The following is a 19,215-nucleotide window of genomic DNA, read 5'->3' as shown; positions in this document are numbered from 1 at the left end:
ATTTTTTGGGGTGACATAACTTAATCCATAACAGGAGGCAACTTGCTTAATCTGAGCCCTCTGCCTTTCCCACCTGTACAACTCTAGTGCTGGCACTGCACAGAGAGAGCCTGTGTAGCTGGAGTGGATACCACCCCCTCCGCTGGCCTGAGCTTAACTTTAGATACATCCGAGTCCTAAGAGTGTTCCCAGGGCTTTAAACTCCTGCCTTTCCCTAGAACCCAATTCTCACAGCAGCCACAGCACCTACAACCAGGATATACACATATCCTGGCCCATTACAGCGTTGAGTTCTCTTTTCCTCTCTCATCCAAGTCATCCCTGGTATCTTTCACACCCAGGCAGAGATAAGGTGAGGAGACTTGTGTGTGGGAGAGTTTTTTTTTTTTTTTTGTATTTCTCTTTTGAGACTCATCTTACAAAGACCTAGACAGTCCCAGAATTTTTTGGCCTATTTCACAGTGTTGGATGGCTCCTTACACTGAGTTCCCAAGATTTGATGGGGGGAGACAGATTCTAAACCACCATTCTAGGAACTTCTGCCAGCGACCCCTTCCATGGGATTACAAACACAGAGGCAGAATGTGGTAAAATGGAGAAATATCAGACCAGAAGCATAGTCTAAATGAAGTTCTATGACCACACACTACAGATGGGTCTTGTGATAGTGGTGGTTAGGTCACTTCTCTCTAGCCTTCAGCTTTTCCAATGGTAAAAAATGTTAGACTATTTCAATGTTGATGTTCTATGATTTCATAGAAGTCAATATTCTATGATCCCACAATAGGTCTCTAAGGACCGTTCCAACGCTGACATTTCATGACTTTATAATGGAGAGTTAAGCTTTTTATGGTTGTTAAATGGAAGGAAAGAAGAGACACGGCATTTCTCTGAAAGTCAGTTAATGTCTTCGGGGAATGATGTCACCTTTGAGCCTCAATTTTCCGATCTATAAAATACACAACGAACAATAAGAACCTCATGAAGTGGTGGGAGCGACGGTGCTTGCCGAGATTAACCATTCGGTACACAGTCAAACTGTAAACCTCTCCTAAGGGTCTATCAAACAGCTCTCAGAGCCCCAGCCGCGGTTGGCGCTAACTCACCGAGAGGGCTCGGGGAGGGGGCGGGGCGAGGAGGTTGGCATTGTTCTTGTCCCGCCCTCACCCCCGCCCCGCCCCCGCCCCCGCCCCGCCCTAGATATCGCGAGAGGGCGGGCCCGCTTGGCATTAGCGTTGGCGTCGTTCCGGCGCTAGGCCGGCTTCTCTCCGCGGGCCACGGTTAGAGTGCCGGTGGCCAAGGGCTCGCGGAGGGCCGCCAGCCACGCGGCGTCGGCTAGACGCCAGAGCGTCCGAGTCGTTGTGTCGTGACAACAACTCTGGTGGCTGTCTCCGCGACAGCAGGTGCGGCTGCTTCAGCCCCAGGCGGGCTCGGCGGCTGCCTGGCGAGTTTCTGCTCGCGCCCAGCCCTTTCCTTCCTGAACTCGGCGCCAAGCAGCGACGCTGAGCCGACCGCCGGAGCAGCAGGCAATGGCGGCCTCGACGGCCTCGCACCGGCCCATCAAGGGGATCCTGAAGAACAAGAGCTCTACGACTTCCTCTATGGTGTCCTCGGCCGAACAGCCCGGCAAGAGTGTCGACGAAGAGCTGAGGTGAGAGCCGAGAGGGGCAGCCGCTCGTCCACCGGGTCAGCCTGGGAAGCCCCACCTTTCCCCCCGTGCCGTTGCAGACCCCCAGCCGGACCAACCCCAGATCCCGAGCCCGAGCGCGGCCGGCGGGCGGGGCGGTTGCGTAGTTGCGGCCCCTGCGCGGCTCAGGTCTCCCTCCGCCGGCCAGGCTTAGGGGTGGAGTGATTATAAAGAAGGCAAGAGCTATGACGTTTACTGTGTGTTTGTATGTGTGTGTTTAACATATATACATATATAATAATTTTAAAACATACATCAGGATCTTTAAGCTTTTGGAGATTGGGAATATTAAAGAATCAAATTGAAGTTGTAAAGCTTCACCTGTTAAGCAGTTATTACTTCGTATCCGAGTGTCTAAAATTCAATAATTAAAGTGTATTTTCCTGTATTGGAAATCCTTTAAGATGCAGTCGTAGACTAATAAGAGACTCCTCCGTAAAAGAGATTTCTCCGTTTTTCTAATTGCCCTTCCTCCACGGTCATTCCTTTTTAGGTGAACATTATCGAAAGAAAAGCATCGTGCCACATTCACTCCCTTGGGTCCTGGTTTGTCATTATCTCTGCATTAAAAGAAACAGACATTTCCTCAGTCTGATCTATGTTTAATGGAAAGCTACTTATTGCTAATTATTTTTGAATCTGCAACAGGAATTTGAATGCTTTCTAGTCTTTGTTCCTCCTGAAAGACATATTTAAGCTCAGAACAGTTCAGAAAGTACCAAGTTAAAATGATGCCATGATAATTTAGTTGCTTTTGCATACTCGCAAATACGTATGTGAAAAGATGTTGACCTATAGTATTGTATGTGATAGTAAATAATTGGTAACAACCCAAGGTCCATTAAGAAGGACTAGTGAAATATTAATTATAGTACATTAGTATAATGGGAAAATAGACCAGCCTTTTAAAAGAATGAAATAGATGTTAATGGCTCAGAGAAAGATACCCAAGGTGCAGTCCTCAGTAGGAAAAAAAGGATGGAAAACTGATAATATATAGTGTAAAATAAAACACTAGGTTACAAGTCATAGAGGGGCTAGCATACAAGGACTCTTACATACTGGAAATAAGGCTTAAGAAAAGTTGTTGAAATCTGTGAAGTCATAAAGCTAAAATTAGGATGTTCCCGAAAACTTTGAATATTGGAACTAGGGCACACCTGTTTAAAAAGATCATTTTAGAGCTATAAAAGGAACTACAGTTTGGTGATGGTGTTGTCTTGAGGAAAACATGAAGTAAGATCATAGCTTAGAATCGTGGCCTTTGGGGATTGGAAAGGACCTAGCAACTCTCCTACTCCTGGGTGTTTGACTCTTACATGCAATTTTCCAACCTCTGTTTGGGGTAAGCTGCTTCAGATTGGGGGTTGTAATGGGACTATAAAAAATGGAATCTTACCAGACATAGCTGTAACAGGAAGACTAAGATAGTCTAAAAACCAAACTATGGAAGGCTCTTAGATGACTTCAGGGTATTCGGCGGCAGCACTGTGGTTCTCAGTAGCATTTCAATTATTTAGTTATTCTCCAGCGTGAGCTTCTTTCTGTTTGGCTACCAAGTAGCTGCTCAGATTTTCTAATGTCTTTCCCTACTTCTGTTTATTCTCAACCTGTCTGCTGTAATTTCTGGTGGCCCCACTCTGGGTATTGGCGTCTTTATATAAATTGATTAGGATTACCTTCCAAGTCCTGCCTGGAAAGCCACTTTACTAGACTGGTTTACTTACACAGGGCTGCTCCTTCTCTAGAAGCTGCCACCAGGGCAGATTCATTTAAGAGTGGCCTTTTTCAGGGCAGTTGGCCTTGACTTGTCTAAATTAGAAGGTTATAGTCCTATCTTCAAAGGGAGTTGCCAAGCCCTAATTGATTGAGGTTTATGATGTTTGGTTCTAAGTAGTAAAAGGCATGGGTTTTTTCATGGTAAGTGTTGTATGACTATAAAAGAAATAAAGTAATTCTTTTGGTAATACAGTGTACATTGTTATTTATGTCACAGTTCATACAACCAATATTAGTGACTTTATGAGAGCGTCTTTGAACGCAAACAATGAAAGTATAGTTGAACGTATTTGAAACAAACTTTTTGTAATGTTTAACTTTAAGGACACCCAGTATTTTTCCTTTTGTTTATAAAGGACTGAAATAAATAACTCTTTCAATTACAATGCACTTAAACTTCAGAAACTAAAAAAATACAGTGTAATGGTCTATCTTTAAATGTTGGAACCAGAGTTTAAGGCAAAATAATCTCATATTAATTAATGTGAAAATGACCAGGAATTTAAGTCAGTTCTCAGTGTTCTGAGTAATTATGTTCTGTAAAGTCACCACAAACGCTGGATTAGTTCATGCTGAACTGTTAGTCCTAGAAGAAATATAAAAATAGATTACTGTAAGCTGGTGGTCACAGCATTTTCATCACCTTTTAAAAATTCGTTTGTTTAAGACACCTAATTTAATATATATTGATTCATTAACATTGAACACATGGCCAACAGCGCTATAACTCATACCTGAATGAAGAAGTTTGTCTAACACACATTTTCTCCATAAAGCACTTCACAGCTTTCCTGGGCTTAGGAGCACTAGATAGCAGTTAAGCACTGTCCTTGGGAGCCATTTTGAACAGCCAGTTCACCAAAAAAGCAAAAAACATGGCACTAAATAGGACTGTGAAAAGGACACATTTACAGTAAGAGAGCTGAAACAAGGTTTAATCTCAGCTAGGAACATGTGCATGTTCAGCTACTCAGATTTTTCCCAGTCTATGCATGTGTGAAAGAGAGAAAGCTCCTCCAGTATTGATTTTGAAGTTACAGGTAAATTTTAGCAAGTAGGCAAATTTCCAAATACAGAATCCATGAATAACCATACCTTTTATTGGTGCCTTTATCATGTGAAATACAGTGGTGGTTTCCCTTTTCTGCACAAACCACTCCCCCACCCCATCAATTGTAAGAGGGTATAACTTAATGTTTATGTAACACAAAGAGATGTTACTAAGGGGTTTTTAAGTCATAATTGAGATGTGCTATTCTGTGGTCTCTCAACTTTTTGATTGTGCATCATTTATTAGGAAAACATGAAATATGTTTCAAATATGTTTGTTTACAATTAGAGAATATGTCAAGGTTCAAAGTATACTTAAAGTGAGGTTTATATACTGCCATATTTCAAATAGTCTTCAGGACTCTGTTAATATAGTCCTTGTCAAACCATCTTTTTTTTTAATGTCACAGTGCTGTTATTTTCTTATTCTTTATACTTTGCATTGGTACTGTTATCTTCAATGAGTAGTTATTTCAGGTACCCCTTTCTGAGGGTTAGTTCAATTAAAACTGGATAGAATCCACATAAAATTAGGCATAGATAATCTCAGTACACTGTAGCACACTGCTAGTGTTAAAATACCACTAGTTAGAACACCACTATCATCCCCATTATTGTGGGATTCCCGTTCTTTCTGAATACTTTGAATATTGTAAACAACTTGTGAATGTCAGACATAACAGTTACAGTGAGTAAGTACATGTACTTCATCAAAGCAAGACATCATTGATTTTAAGATGTACCATGATTTTATGTCACAGCAAGAAAAAAAAAATGCTGCCAATTATAAGATGTCATCCATTTTAAGATGTATTTTGTTTTCAGAAATATTAAAAAGAAAAATGTGCATTTGGGATTGTTGAAAATATAATGTTAAGTGTTACTAAATTTTGTCTTATTAGAAGTGTTTAGGGTTACTGATTAGTAATGGGGCCGGACACCTGGGTTCAGATCCTGTTTACTACTTACTACGTCTGTGACTTAAACAATGAGTTATTCATTATAGTCCTGCCTAGTTTAATTATTAAATGAGTTACTAAATGTAAAATGTTTAACACAGTACTTCAAATGTTAGTCTTATTCTATGAAAAGTATAGAAACCTAATTTTCCGTACTTACAGGATTGTGTACACAGCATGCTTTGGATTCACTGTGTTTAATTCATATTCTGTAGTAGTCTTAGGTAATGTGGCAAATTCTGCTTGGAAAGATTGTGTTTAATTTCCTTTAACATAATTTTATGTAATCATACTTCAGCTTTCTCATTTTCTGCCTATAAAGGGATATTGAATATGGTCAAAGGCTCACTGACTAAAGTTTTCCAAAAGTGACTTTTATTTACTAATTGCTTATATTGTTAAGTCTTTAATTGTTCAGCCTTAAAGTATTGTACTTTATCAACCTATAGAAGTTGAATCTTCATTTAAGAAAGAACCATTTTTTGAAATGTGGGCTTAAAGTTTAACACATTGAAGTAAAATCCTGCTTCCAAACTCGGATAAAAATTAAAAAGTCGCAAGCAACAAGAAGTATGTAGGTCTTTGAGATGGATGGCATCATATGAGTTATCAACGTGAAAGTGAGAAGTGGTGACTTTTTCTGGTGCAGACTGAGGCTGCAGGGAGGCCAGTCACCCAAGAGGGAGCAGCTGAAACCAGCAGTGCTGTCACCCTCACGGCTGGTTTTCAGTGTAAGTGATTGTGCCACTGTTTTTCCTAAGTGCCATTAATGGCCCAGTGAAGGTCATAGGAATGGTTGTGGTAGTATTGGGATTAAACTCAAATTCACTCCTTGGATTTTGTTGCTCAAGTGATGTTAATTCTACCAAAATTTAAGAGATGCTAATTCCGGTATTCTTTGTCTTCTTCGCAGTTTCTCCGACTTCACTACTTTCCTCCTAAGAATTTCTAACGTTCTTTGGAGCTTGTTGTTTTATGCCCTTATTTAAATTCATGGTTTTGCAAGATATTATTTCTCTGGATCTTGCCAGTGTAAGGATTTCTTTTTCTCATAGTGTTGTGTTGAAGAAGTAGACTGAAGCTTTGGATATATAAAACTTTAATTCTCTTTATAGTAGAAAGTAAATGGCAAGCAAAGTACAAAAAATAACCCAACAAGGTGGTTCTTTATAATATGGTTTATACCTTATACATACCTTTGAGTTATATATAATGTGTTTAAACCTTCTCATAAATTTGAGTGTGTTCTTTACATTTATGTAGCTATAAACAACTCAAATTAATGAGAATGTTTCCAGCAAATAGGCAAAGGATGCAAACAGTTCACACAAGGAAAGTAAAATAAGCATTTTTTTCCATTATTTATTAGGTAATAAGCAGAGAAACCAGACATAAAGCAGTGTTTAAATATCAATTTATACCTGCTCAGGTGGGCAAAATACCCAGATACCCAGTCCTGGCAAAGTTTTAGCAATTATTTGGGGACATTACCAACAGTGCTCTCGTAAAAAAGAAAAAGGCTATGTGGCAACATAGAGTGATCTACAGAGCTCTTCAATTTAACCCAAATACGCTTGTCCCTAGTGAAGTGAAAGTGAAGTCGCTCAGTCGTGTCCGACTCTTTGTGACCCCGTGGACTGTAACCCACCAGGCTCTTCGTCCATGGGATTCTCCAGGCAAAATACTGGAGTGGATTGCCATTTCATTATCCTAAAAATATCACTGAATAGAATATGCACAAACATTTCTGCTTTAAGTAGGAAGACATTGGATTCAATCTAAACATTTAACATTAGGAGAATAGTTTATTATTGAATATTATGCATGTAATACTAAAAAGGTAAAGACTAGAAAATACAAGCAGCTTATGATAAAATACATATACTGATGTAGGAGCTGTTTTTATGTATACTATATGTACTGTTTTGTCTATACTTTTTTATATACTGTGATAGCTTGGGTATTTTTTCTTATGTTATATGGAGTGGAAAGAATATACAGAAGTCAAAATTGTTAGTGGGTTAAGGTGCTAAGGTTGTGCTTATTAAATTTTATCCTTAATTTTAGGAAAATACGTCTTATCTCCTACAGTTATTTTCTTCTATTGTTTATCTTGCAGAACAGATTTACAGCATTTGAGGGGTACCCTTGTAACTGCAAGGGCCATATTCATTCTTCTAATGATGAGAAATTTATTGTTTTTAATTAAATATTGCTAGCATTATTTATTTTTAGTGTGAGATTAGTGTGACACTTAAAGTCATTTTGTATATGTTTATTTTTAAAATATTTTATTGTAATGTAATATAGATACATCTGTCTCTGTTTCATCGACTACACTAAAGCCTTTGACTGTGTGGATCATGACAAACTGGAAAATTCTCAGAGAGATGGGAATACCAGACCATCTCACCTGTCTCCTGAGAAACCTGTATGCAGGTCAAGAAGCAACAGTTAGAACCCTGTATGGAACAACTGATTGGTTCAAGATTGAGAAAGGAGTACAACAGGGCTGTCTGCTGTCACTCTATTTAACCTATACACTGAGCACATGATGAGAAATGCTGGGCTGGATGAGTTACAGGTTGAAATCAAGATAGGTGAGAGACACATCAACAAACTCAGATACATGGATGATACCACACTAATGGCAGAAAGTGAAGAGGAACTAAAGAGCCTCTTGATGAGGGTGAAGGAGGAGAGTGAAAGAGCCAGCTTAGGACTAAATATTAAAACTAAGATCATGGCACCCAGCCCCATTACTGCATGGCAAATAGAAGGGGAAAAGGTGGAAGTAGTGACAGATTTCCTCTTCTTGGGCTCCAGAATCACTGTGGATGGTGACTGCAGCCATGGAATCAGAAGACGACTGCTTCTTGGCAGCAAAGTGAAGACAAACCTAGACAGTGTTGAAAAGCATACGGTTGTACAATAATATGAATGTACTTAATGCCACAGAACTATACACTGAAAAATGGTGAACTTTGTATTATGTATATTTTACCACAATAAAAATATGAAGGAAAAAAGTGCTTAGTCTTAAATGGGGACACTGTGGGCATTTTAGTGTAGAAAGCAAAAGAATGTAAAGTCAGGCTCACCTGCCATGAGTGGGCCCATGTAATTTTTAAGGTGACTTAGAATATGAAGAAAAGAATATGATACTAAAATTTTAAGTGTGTCATTCTTCAAGAGCATTTGAAGATCAGGTATTGGAAGATCTAGGAAAATTGAAAATATCTGCAGTAAAATGTCACCAATGTGGAACAAATATGGAAAGGATGATTTGAATCTGTGTAAAATCCACATTCTTTTTAAAGTAGTTTTAGTTTCAAGTATATAATCAAGTCATAAATTGTATATGTAACAATGTTGTTGACCTGCAGAGAGGTCGTTTTTGTCCTTTTTAATGAGTAGATAAAGGTTTGTAATTAAGGCATTATTGATCACCTTAGTAGTTGTGTAAGTTATTTTGTTGGATAGATACTAATAAATATTCATAAAACACTTAGAAAGCATTTCTAGTTTTTGTAAGTAGATTTATCTCAGGTGATCTGAATATATCATTTCTTAGCAAATTTAAAAAAATGAAAATAAAAAGATAAAATCTTAGAAAACTGAACTATAAGTTTATGTACAATCTAAATCTTCATTAATAGTATCTGAATTTAGTGAGATTTTCTCTGTAGTTTTATGTTCTGATTCTTTTGATTGTTACGGTATTGGTGGTGGTTTAGTTGCTAAGTTGTATCCAACTCTTGCAACCCCACAGACTGTAGCCTGCCAGGTTCTTCTGTCCATGGGATTCTCCAGGCAAGAATATTGGAGTGGGTTGCCATTTCCTTCTCCATTGATTGTTATGGATACTGCTAAAAAAAAAAAAATAGGCCAAGAAAAATATTCCTGTTGTGTTTTTTTCATCAAACTGTTAAAAATATATGATGGATCCAAAATCCTTAACTGTTGAGATCAAACAATGTATAAATTCCAGTTTTTGCTGTTGTTCTATAGGCTAGATGAAGATGAAACATGTCATAATAGTTTTTTATAAATGCCCAGTGAAGAATCTGAGTATTCCTGTGTATCCACAGTTTCTGTATCCTGAGATTCAACCAACTATGGATCAAAAATATTCTAGAAAAAAAAAATTTCCAGAAAATTAAAAAAAAACAAAACTTGAATTTACTATGTGCCAGCAGCTATTTATTTGCATAGTTTTTATATTGTATTTATGACTATTTATATTTATTAGGTATTATAAGTAATCTAGTAATGATATAATGTATATGGGAGGGTGTACGAGATTATCTGCAGATACTCTACCATGTTATAGAGGAGATTTGAGCATCCTTGGGTTTTGGTATCCATGTGGGTCCTGGAATCAATACCCCAAGGAACAACTGTGATGTGTTTTTAATATATGGGCACTAAGTATTCTATGAAATATTTACTTACATTTTATTATAGTTACTTACAGCATTTACCCAAGTTAGTTTCTATTCCAAGAAAGTAGATGTGAAAATAGAAATTAGCAGTCAAATAGAAATTGAAATGTGATATTTGGGTGTTTTTTGTCTTTTACTACATTAAGGAAAATTTAAAAAATTTTATTTTAGTAAAAAGTCCCAGAAGTGGGATGAAATGAACATCCTGGCGACCTATCATCCAGCAGACAAAGACTACGGTTTAATGAAGATAGACGAGCCTAGCACTCCTTACCACAGGTAGTGTTTGTGCACATCATTCCTTTTCTCAGTTGGTTTTTTTTTTTAATATTTGTTACTGGAACACTAATTAATAACCTACCTGCATATTTTTGTGTAATAGTATAAATAACATGGAACTTGATGAAATCCATTTTTTATGTTACAGTTATAGTATTAGATGTATATTTATTGCACCTCAGTCATCCCTAGCTGCTAATGATATGCTGAGATGAGTGACTTCTGCCTTCCTTAAAGTAATCTATTTGTAAAAAGGAAGATGAGAGTTGGGCTTGTTTGCTTCTTCTTAAGTAGATAGCAGGGCCTTATTCGTTCTCTTTGCAGAAAAGGGATAATTTCACAGATGGTTAACTCTTTTTTAACCCATGCAAAAAAAAAGTGGACATTACTGCTATCTCATGTCCTTATTTTTTAACTTAAATGATATTGTAGTTCATATAATTGCATTGGAATTGTTAGTTTTGAGTCTTCCCAGAATTGTTTTTAATGAATATTAAAATGATAGTGTGTGGCTGTAGTAAGTATGAAGACTAATGCACCAGTAAACATAATGGGTTTCTAAATAAGTTAGAAATACTTAATTCAGATCATGCCTAGATTGTATAGAAAAAAGATTTTCAGGACTAAATATTTATGTTTGTCACTGAAGTAAGACAACAGAAATCCAGAAGTTACTATTAAAACAGAGTTAGAGGGACTTCCCTGATGGTCCAGTGGCCAAGACTGCACTCCTAATGCAGGGGGCCCAGGTTTGATCCCTAGTCAGGGAACTAGATCTCACAACTAAGACCTGGCACAGCAAAATAAATAAATAGATAGATAAATTTAAAAAAAAAGAGTTAAATTATGTTTTAAGTCAATGGATGAAACTTTGGAAGATGAAATAAATTGATGATAGCAAAAACAGTAAAAACAAGAATAAACATGAAGATTGTGACAAAGGGAGGACATAATGAAATAGGAGTACAGATACTGAAAAGTAAATCTTGAAGGAAGAAATAGACATATCATTTATGAAAGTGATCCTCCTAATTTGCCCCTAATTACAGATGTATACTTTAAAACATATCTTGAGTTTCATTGTACCAGAATCCAAAGTCAATGCTTTCTTCCTTTTCAGTAAAGGTAGTAGAAATCCCTTATATGTGTTGCTTGGAGATACATATCCTAAAAAAAAAGATCGAACATGATTAAAAAAAACAAAACAGGTCACACAGAGTCGGACACAACTGAAGCGACTTAGCAGCAGCAGCAGCAGCCATTATTTTAAAACTGTTTATATTTAAATAATACAGATAACCATTTTTTTTGCCATTAAGTGGAGAGCAAATTTTTCATTAGAAAGTAGATTGGGAAAGCTAAATAATTTTTAAACTTCCTAGGTCTTAGTATCTAATTTTGTTATTTTACTTAACCTGTATCTGCATAGATCCTTTGTGTCTTATCTTCAGTGAAAAGAAAAGTGTTAGTTGCTCGGTCATGTCCAACTCTTTACGATACGTGGACGACACGTGGACTGTAGCCCACCAGGCTCCTTTGTCCATGGAATTCTCCAGGCAAGAATACTGAAGTGGGTGGCCATTTCTTTCTCCAGGGGATATTCCTGACTCAGGGATCAAACTGGGTCTCCTTCATTGCAGGCAGATTCTTTACTGTCTGAGCCACCAGGGAAGCCAGGTTAATGTACAAATACATATTCTAAAACCACATGGGATTTCTTTTGAATTAATTGTTCCTCCTACTGTATAGAATAATTGAAATGTTGATTTCTTTTTTTCCCAGGTGATTTGTTTTCAATATTTATTTTCATGATTGCAGTAGTTTTTTTTTTTTTTAATTATTTGGAGGCTTTTCTTGATTGGTGCTATACTTTTAAGTATTTGCATCGAATAGAAACAATTTAAAATTAAACTTCAAAGATGACAACAGAGCCATAAATATATTGATACTCTGGTCAGTAGCATTATGTTCTCTACCTTGTTTCCTGCTTAAAAAATTATAGTTCAAGTATTAATTTATAGTGTGTTTGTCATCTTAGTATGGTAGCTGATGATGAAGATGCATTGAGTGATTCAGAAACCACTGAAGCCCTGACCCCAGATATCTTAGCTCGGAAGTAAGTATTGATAACTATAAAGCATATTTCACAACTGTAAAGCTGTGTTTAATTTTGCAGAGTTAAAGACATTTTACTTTACTTGTACAAGTGTAAATAAAAAGCATGTGCTAAATGAATTAAGTTTCATCTAGATTTTTCATAGCAACCTGTATAGTCTTATTTCTAGGTTAAAATCAAAGTATGTAGATGAGTACCAGAAGCTGGTATACAGATTCCCTATGTTGATTGCCTGCATAGAGATTTTTTTTTTTTTTTTAGTATCCTGCTACCTGGGTATTAAATATACAAGTGAGATAGGTAAAAATAAGTTGAATTCCTAAAAAAGTTCTGTTCCTTTGCTGTTCATAGATTTGTCTCCACTTTTCTTGTTTATTGTTTTCTATACCTATTACCATTCTCTGGCTTTTTTTTCCCCCTCATCAGGTTATGGCTAGCATACTAATATTCTTTAGATGCTTTTATGAGACTCAAAAGTTGAATAAGACACTCAACTAATATAAGACAGTCATAATGTTGATTTCTTTGTAAATTATTATTATATAGATTAACTGCTGCTGCTGCTGAAAGCTTGGAACCAAAGTATCGAGTTCGTGAACAAGAAAGCAGTGGAGATGAGGATAGTGACCTCTCACCTGAAGAACGAGGTAGTTTCTTTCTTTAACTCAGATTCTACTCATGTGGGTTTATTGTATGTCAGCTTTGTCCCCCCTCATTTCAAGAAAATATTGCCATCTCTGAAGTGACTACAAGTGTTCCTTTCTTTGTAGTAAGCATCTATACTAGGTAGATGCTCAGTAAATGTTTATTAAATTAATGTGTTTAGAGTCATTGAGTATTTGGATAATCTTAAAGTGGATCGCAGTAAGAGCTAATTGCTTGTAGTTTTTTCTGTATTAAGACAGTGGTGGGAGAAGGAAATGGCAACCCACTCCAGTGGTCTTGCCTGGAGAATCCCAGGGACGGTGGAGCCTGATGGGCTGCCGTCTACGGGGTCGCTCAGAGTCAGACACGACTGAAACGACTTAGCAGCAGCAGCAAGGGAAGATCCTAGCTGAGTGAAATTAGAGAGCTTAGAGTTTGTTAACTAAACCAGCCTCTATTTTCAAAAAATTAATTTTTGTTTGTTTGTTTCTAACAAATGATTCTCTTGAAATGCCAGTTGTCATCTTCCAAGATAGCTCAGATGAATCTCTGTAATAAATCATCCCGTAAACAAACAAACAAACAAAAAGACAGTGGTGAAGTTTACCAGATGAATCAGACTTGAAGTAAAGATTTTTTATTAGGTCCCATTGAACAAAAAGAACAGTAATGTCATAGGAAAGGAGATAAAAATAGTCCAGTCAACATTGATGAAAAAGGCTCTTTTAGTCCCTATGGTGCATACACAGTTAAGCATTGCTACCTATTCATGTTCCTGCTTTTACAAGTATTAGTGCTTATCTGTGGAGGTAAGGAAAGAAGAAAGCTGTTTCACTTTGTTGCTTTTAGTAGTTTTGAAGCATGTGAATGTGTGACCTCAAGAATTAAAAATTGCATATATAATTTGTTTTCAATTATTCTTAAAAGGGAAACCAAGCCTATGTTAGGGTGAAAGGATGCATGAAAAAAGAAAAAAAAACTTAAAAAAAGAAAGATTATTACTTGAAGCCTTGAAATGTGGAAACTATCTGTACTGTAAAGAAATTTAGAAACTCTAGAATTAAGATTGCAAATATTTGCTAGTTAGCTGTCAGGATTTTTGTCATGCAGCTACAAAGGTAAAATTGGCTATTCCCTCCTATTGTATATAGAATGTAGTTTATTGAACTAAACAATCTGAGCCAAAAAAATAAAAACCAACAGCAACAGTCTGAGCCTAATTGCTATACAAGAGAGAAATCTTATATACAGTGTGATCTCAGGTTGTATTATATTGATGATACTATCTATCTTCTGCCCTTGGTGACTTCCTATTTTCTGAAAATATACCCCATGAGGCCCTTGAAAAGAGTTTTCAGATAGAAATTGTTCCTTGAGCTTGCTAATTCCTTATTCTCTGAAAACATGATGTATTGAGAACCAAGTTTTTTTATTCAGTCACCAGTTTTCATTAAGGAATTTCCCCCTCAAATTGTAGTTCCATGAGTTAACCAGCAGGGGGGACCATTTTACTAGTTACAGTTTTCACAAGTTTTTCATGTTCCCAGTAGTAGTATTACTGATACAGGTGTTTTTAATGCTTTTAAACAAATTATGTGTCTGAACATCCTTGTTTATTGAAAACATTCTCAGAAGATTTTATCTTGTAACTAGTTGCATAACAATTAAAATATTGGCTATAGAATCAGATAAATCAAAGTTTATACTCCAGGTATGTAGCTTATCTAATTTGCTTAATTTCTCTGACCCTCAGAAATGATCCTCATTTCTAAATTGGAGGCTTTAAAATATTTAGATTCATTAAATGAAATAAAGAATTTAAAGCACTTAGCACTGGATCTGACATATTGTTGCTGCTGCTAAGTCTGCTGCTAAGTCGCTTCAGTCGTGTCTGACTCTGTGCGACCCCATAGACGGCTGCCCACCAGGCTCCCCCATCCGTGGGATTCTCCAAGCAAGAACACAGGAAATACTAGATTTTAATAACTTAAAATAATTGGTATATTCTGCATTATATTTTGGAAAACAATAAAGGAAAGTATAAAAAGGATAATTTACTTGCCAGGTTCAGTGGATATAGTTGATTATCATTATAGCCGAGCCTGAAACCTTAAAATTTTTGTTTTGTACTCTTTTGTATTATGTTGCTCTGCCATACAAAGATTATAAGTAAAATTAATACTCAAAGAAGGTTGAGACCACTTGTGTTAGCAGCTTTCTATAGAATGAATACATAAATCATGTAATAAATTTTGAGTATTCCAAAATGAAAAATATCTCTAACAAGCGAAACCCAAGTTTAATATCTCTTAGAATTATGCATAGTTGACCCTTGAACAACATGGGTTTGTTCTGTGCAGGTCCAATTATACTAAACACCTATTACAGCAGTAGACAATCTGGTTGAATGCACAGATGCAAAACTGCAAATATGAAGGGACAACTGTAAGGTTAAATGTGGATTTCAACTGTGATGAGAGTAGGTGCTCCTGACCCCCATATTTTTCAAGGGTTACCTGTATATTACATCATAAAAAAACAATGAAAATACAAAGGGGGAAATCAGAAACCTTTGACCAAGGGGATTAAGTTATAACTCATTACTTAATAACCTTTTAAAATTATGTAGTAAATCTGCTATGTATGTGGCAGAATTTTACTGTATCTTCATATACTTTATTGTCTAAATTCTGGATCATTTTAAGAGCAAAAGAGTCACTGTTATAGTTCCACTAGACAATAGGCATAAACTGAGCTTCCTGGGATGTGGCCATTCTAACTATATAGTGAGAAAACAACATATGCAACAAAATATAATTCATCTTTATAAAATACACATTTTTAGAAAAAAGTCAAATTATAAAATGTTAGTGATTATTTAAGGAAATGGATGTTTTAAGATTGTACTATTAAAAAAAATTTTTTTTTCCAAGTTACATTAAAGAGAACGTGTATTACTTTGTACTGAGAAAAAGTCTTATCTTTTTAGTAAATATATCTGGTAACGGAGGCAGTTAGAACCAATTTTTGTTGTTTTTTTAGTATTGGCTTTTACATTGTCTGAAATTCATCACTAAAAATTTAGTCATAAGGATTTGGTCTTTTATTGATTTTTTTTTTAAATTTTACTTTCTTTTAAAATATGATACTCTCAGAGAGTAAAATCAGAAAAGTGACTTAGAAAAGAAGGAAAGATGCCTGGCAAGATCTTGGTAATTTGAAACAAATGTTTATGGGATGATAAGATGGATATTGATTTCAGAACTTTCCTCTCCCAACCCAAATAGAGGCTGAAAAGTATTTGATCAGTAGTGACATGAACTGTAAATACCTGTTTTTAAGACATAAATAAGTGTAGATGATAAAAACTTGGAGTGACTTGCCTGATGGTCCAGTGGTTAAGACTCCATGCTTCCACTGTAGGAGTTGAAGAGAGGGAATTAGAGGACATTTAGAAAGTACTTTGAATAGCCTTATTTAAAGAGGTTTCTCTTAGGCTTTTTTGGCACTAAAATACATTTATGAATACGCTAATAAACCTATGGTGAGTGAGTTTTAATGCTCTTTACAAAATGAACAGTGGCAATTTTATGTCAACCCCTTTTTTGTTTTTTAATTTACAGGTCTAAGAAATTATAAAATATTTCTTGATAAACAATAGATCTTTAAAGTCCTATCTATTGATAAAATATGGTTGGTTGTGTTGATTTACAGCTATTTTTATGCTTCTGTGATGACTTCATGGACAATAAGCACTTTTAAAAGGAAGTTTTTCTTAATTGTAAAAATAGAAAATTTGAGAATACTAAAATCACCCCATAATTCCTTGATCCAGAATTAATGACTGTTAATTGCAGAGTCTTATTTTGTATGTGTGTATATGCACATGTGCATTCATGCAGCCTTTGTACATAGTATACGTATATGATATTATAGTTTTCCTTTATCCCATTCAACTCTGGAGAAGTTTCCTGTATCTTTAAGTTTCCTTCACAAATAAAACTACAAAAAGCTCTTAGTCTTCCATTAAGATGGACACACGAACCATCTAAGGTAAAGGTTGGTAAACTTTTTCTGTAAAGAGCCAGACAGTAAATATTTTAGATTTTGAGGGCCATATGGTCTCTAGTGCAGCTACTCAACTCTGCTACTGAATACAAAAGTATATTTAAGCATTACAAAACAAATGAGTGTGACTGTGTTCCAATAATATCAGTACTTTACTTACCAAATAGACACAGGCTGTAGTTTGCCAGTCTTTGAGCTAAAGACTTCCTGTGCCTACTTTTTTTTTTTTTTTTTAATCTTGTAGAAAAAAAGCGACAGTTTGAAATGAAAAGGAAGCTTCACTACAATGAAGGACTGAATATTAAGTTAGCTAGACAATTAATCTCAAAAGACCTAAATGATGAGGAGGAGGATGAAGAAATGTCAGAGACTGCAGCTGGAGAAAGCATGAATATGGAAGAATCAAGTCAAGGTTAGATGTTTTGGAAGTATCACTGAGACACTTGTGATCGTTTGTGCCTAAGTAATATATTTTATTTTGCTTGAAACTTCGAAGAAGCTCAGAAAATTTTGCTAGAATTTACTTTTTATGCCAAAGGGTAGAAAACTTCAACCCCTATGGGCCAGTTTGAAAATAATGTTTTTATGCTCAAGTTGTCTTAAGTACATAGGTTGTGCCGTATGTCTATGTTGTTTGGTCTACTGGCTTTAAGCAGTGATGTCTATCTTCATATTAAGATATACTTTATTTTTAATGTTTCAGATCATATTTTATTTGTTGTAACAATGTCAGTTAAAACTTTTAAAAGAAACAGGTTTTTAACATGGAAGATCTGTTTTGACATCCCTTCAGGTATAAAGTATGTCATATCCTTCCAGTGTTGACTCTTGACTGTTGGGTTGACAAGTTATTGGCCAGTTTTTGTTCAAGTCTCAAACAACCTGCTCCTGCAGCCTACCAACTCTTGATCAATCATAGGAAATCTGTTTTTATTTTTAATAAACTTATTCTGGCATTCAACAAAGGTGAATCTTCTATACCATTAATGCAGATTTTATGCCCATCTGCCTATTCTGTACTGCAGACTGGTACTTTTGAGTGAAGACGTAACTTACTTTTATGTGTTGTGCCTTAGATGGTTAAGTCTTAAGAAAGTAAATAATTATTATATTATGGTTTTGGTGAGCATATGAAATGTAAGTGATTTTTATGGAAGAACCCGATGACTGTGTCTCATTATAACATCAAGATTACAGTATTTTTTTGTTACTCCATGTTATGCTTTTGCTTTTCAGTTTGTTTCCTTTCAATTAGCACTGCCTTTTGATTTTATTCACCATATTCTGTTCAGCTTGTATTTAACGTGAACAAACTCTTACCTTGAGTGATTATTGAATCTATATGTTTCTCTTTACTCTCTTTTTAAATTTATTATCTATTTTTAGGTGACCTGTATCTATATCTTGGTGATTTCTTTTGTTGTATTCAGCATAAACATTTCTTTGGTTATAACTTTTCATCAATTTCTACGCCCACTTTCAATATCCATTTGTAGCAGCTCTAACAGAGCACTGGGAATACCCCTCATTTGCTATTGGAAATTTGTGCTGGCACTGCTGTGTCAAAGGTTAAAGGGATTTCTTTTTTAAGCCACAGCTTTTGAAAAATAACTTTGGCCTTTGTCTGTGGTATATTTAAGGAAATATTTTGCCATTTTTATATTGTAAATGCAAATCTTCTATAACTTTGAATATTTGAGTTGTCATAAACTCTTAGCTTTCCATTTGTGACTTACTCACAGAAGTGTTCAGTGTGAAACCTGTTTGTTCTACCACTAAGCAGATACACCTATTCTGCTCTTTATTACAGGGTATACAGATTCGTTGATATTGTTCAGTCTGCATGAACTATGTCTTGTTTTTTAGATTTTTTTTCTATTTATTTATCATCTGTAGCAGTGGAAGGGAACTTTAGCTCAGGTGGTTCCAAGTTTGGCAATACTCAACAAACAAATGATATTGCTATTTTTTCTTATATCATTGCAGGATCTGCTACAAGTGACCAACTGCAAAACAAATCACAGAGTTCATAGAAGAGATTTTTTTCAACACAGTAATTGTCAAATACAAACTCTGTTACGATAATATACTGCTTCTTGTTCTCTACAATTCATGACTTAAGTACCAAAATACGTACCAGTTATTATATATTGCCAAGAATTAAATAACTTAAGAGACTAATTAGAC

The 19,215-nt window shown here is 35.7% G+C and overlaps 1 protein-coding gene across 2 annotated transcripts; it reads left to right on the top strand.

Annotated features, from left to right (window-relative positions):
* Positions 1–1,228: 1,228 nt before the first annotated feature.
* On the top strand, positions 1,229–19,113 carry PPP1R2 (protein phosphatase 1 regulatory inhibitor subunit 2). 2 transcript variants are annotated; one of them, XM_086399576.1, is made up of 6 exons: positions 1,229–1,651; positions 10,092–10,199; positions 12,238–12,315; positions 12,862–12,962; positions 17,273–17,440; positions 19,015–19,113. In XM_086399576.1, the coding sequence occupies exons 1-6, from the start codon at positions 1,530–1,532 to the stop codon at positions 19,059–19,061; spliced, it is 624 nt and encodes a 207-aa protein (XP_086255702.1). In that variant the 5' UTR covers positions 1,229–1,529; the 3' UTR covers positions 19,062–19,113. The 2 variants fall into 2 exon arrangements, with proteins under 2 accessions (XP_086255702.1, XP_086255712.1); XM_086399586.1 differs by lacking the exon at positions 17,273–17,440.
* The last annotated feature ends 102 nt before the right edge of the window (positions 19,114–19,215 follow it).

The sequence above is a fragment of the Bos grunniens genome, chromosome 1 (assembly GCF_055505025.1).
Source record: "Bos grunniens cultivar Pamir isolate PY7600 chromosome 1, Bosgru_T2T1.0, whole genome shotgun sequence".
Classification (NCBI taxonomy): domain Eukaryota; kingdom Metazoa; phylum Chordata; class Mammalia; order Artiodactyla; family Bovidae; genus Bos; species Bos grunniens.
This window is presented reverse-complemented; position numbering and strand designations above follow the sequence as displayed.

Bases quoted from the DNA above. Each gene is read 5' to 3' on its own strand.
- PPP1R2 (XM_086399576.1), top strand. From the start codon at position 1,530: ATGGCGGCCTCGACGGCCTCGCACCGGCCCATCAAGGGGATCCTGAAG. The intron at 1,652-10,091 runs GTGAGAGCCGAG...ATTTTATTTTAG, and splicing joins AGTGTCGACGAAGAGCTGAG to TAAAAAGTCCCAGAAGTGGG. The intron at 12,963-17,272 runs GTAGTTTCTTTC...TTAATCTTGTAG, and splicing joins CCTCTCACCTGAAGAACGAG to AAAAAAAGCGACAGTTTGAA.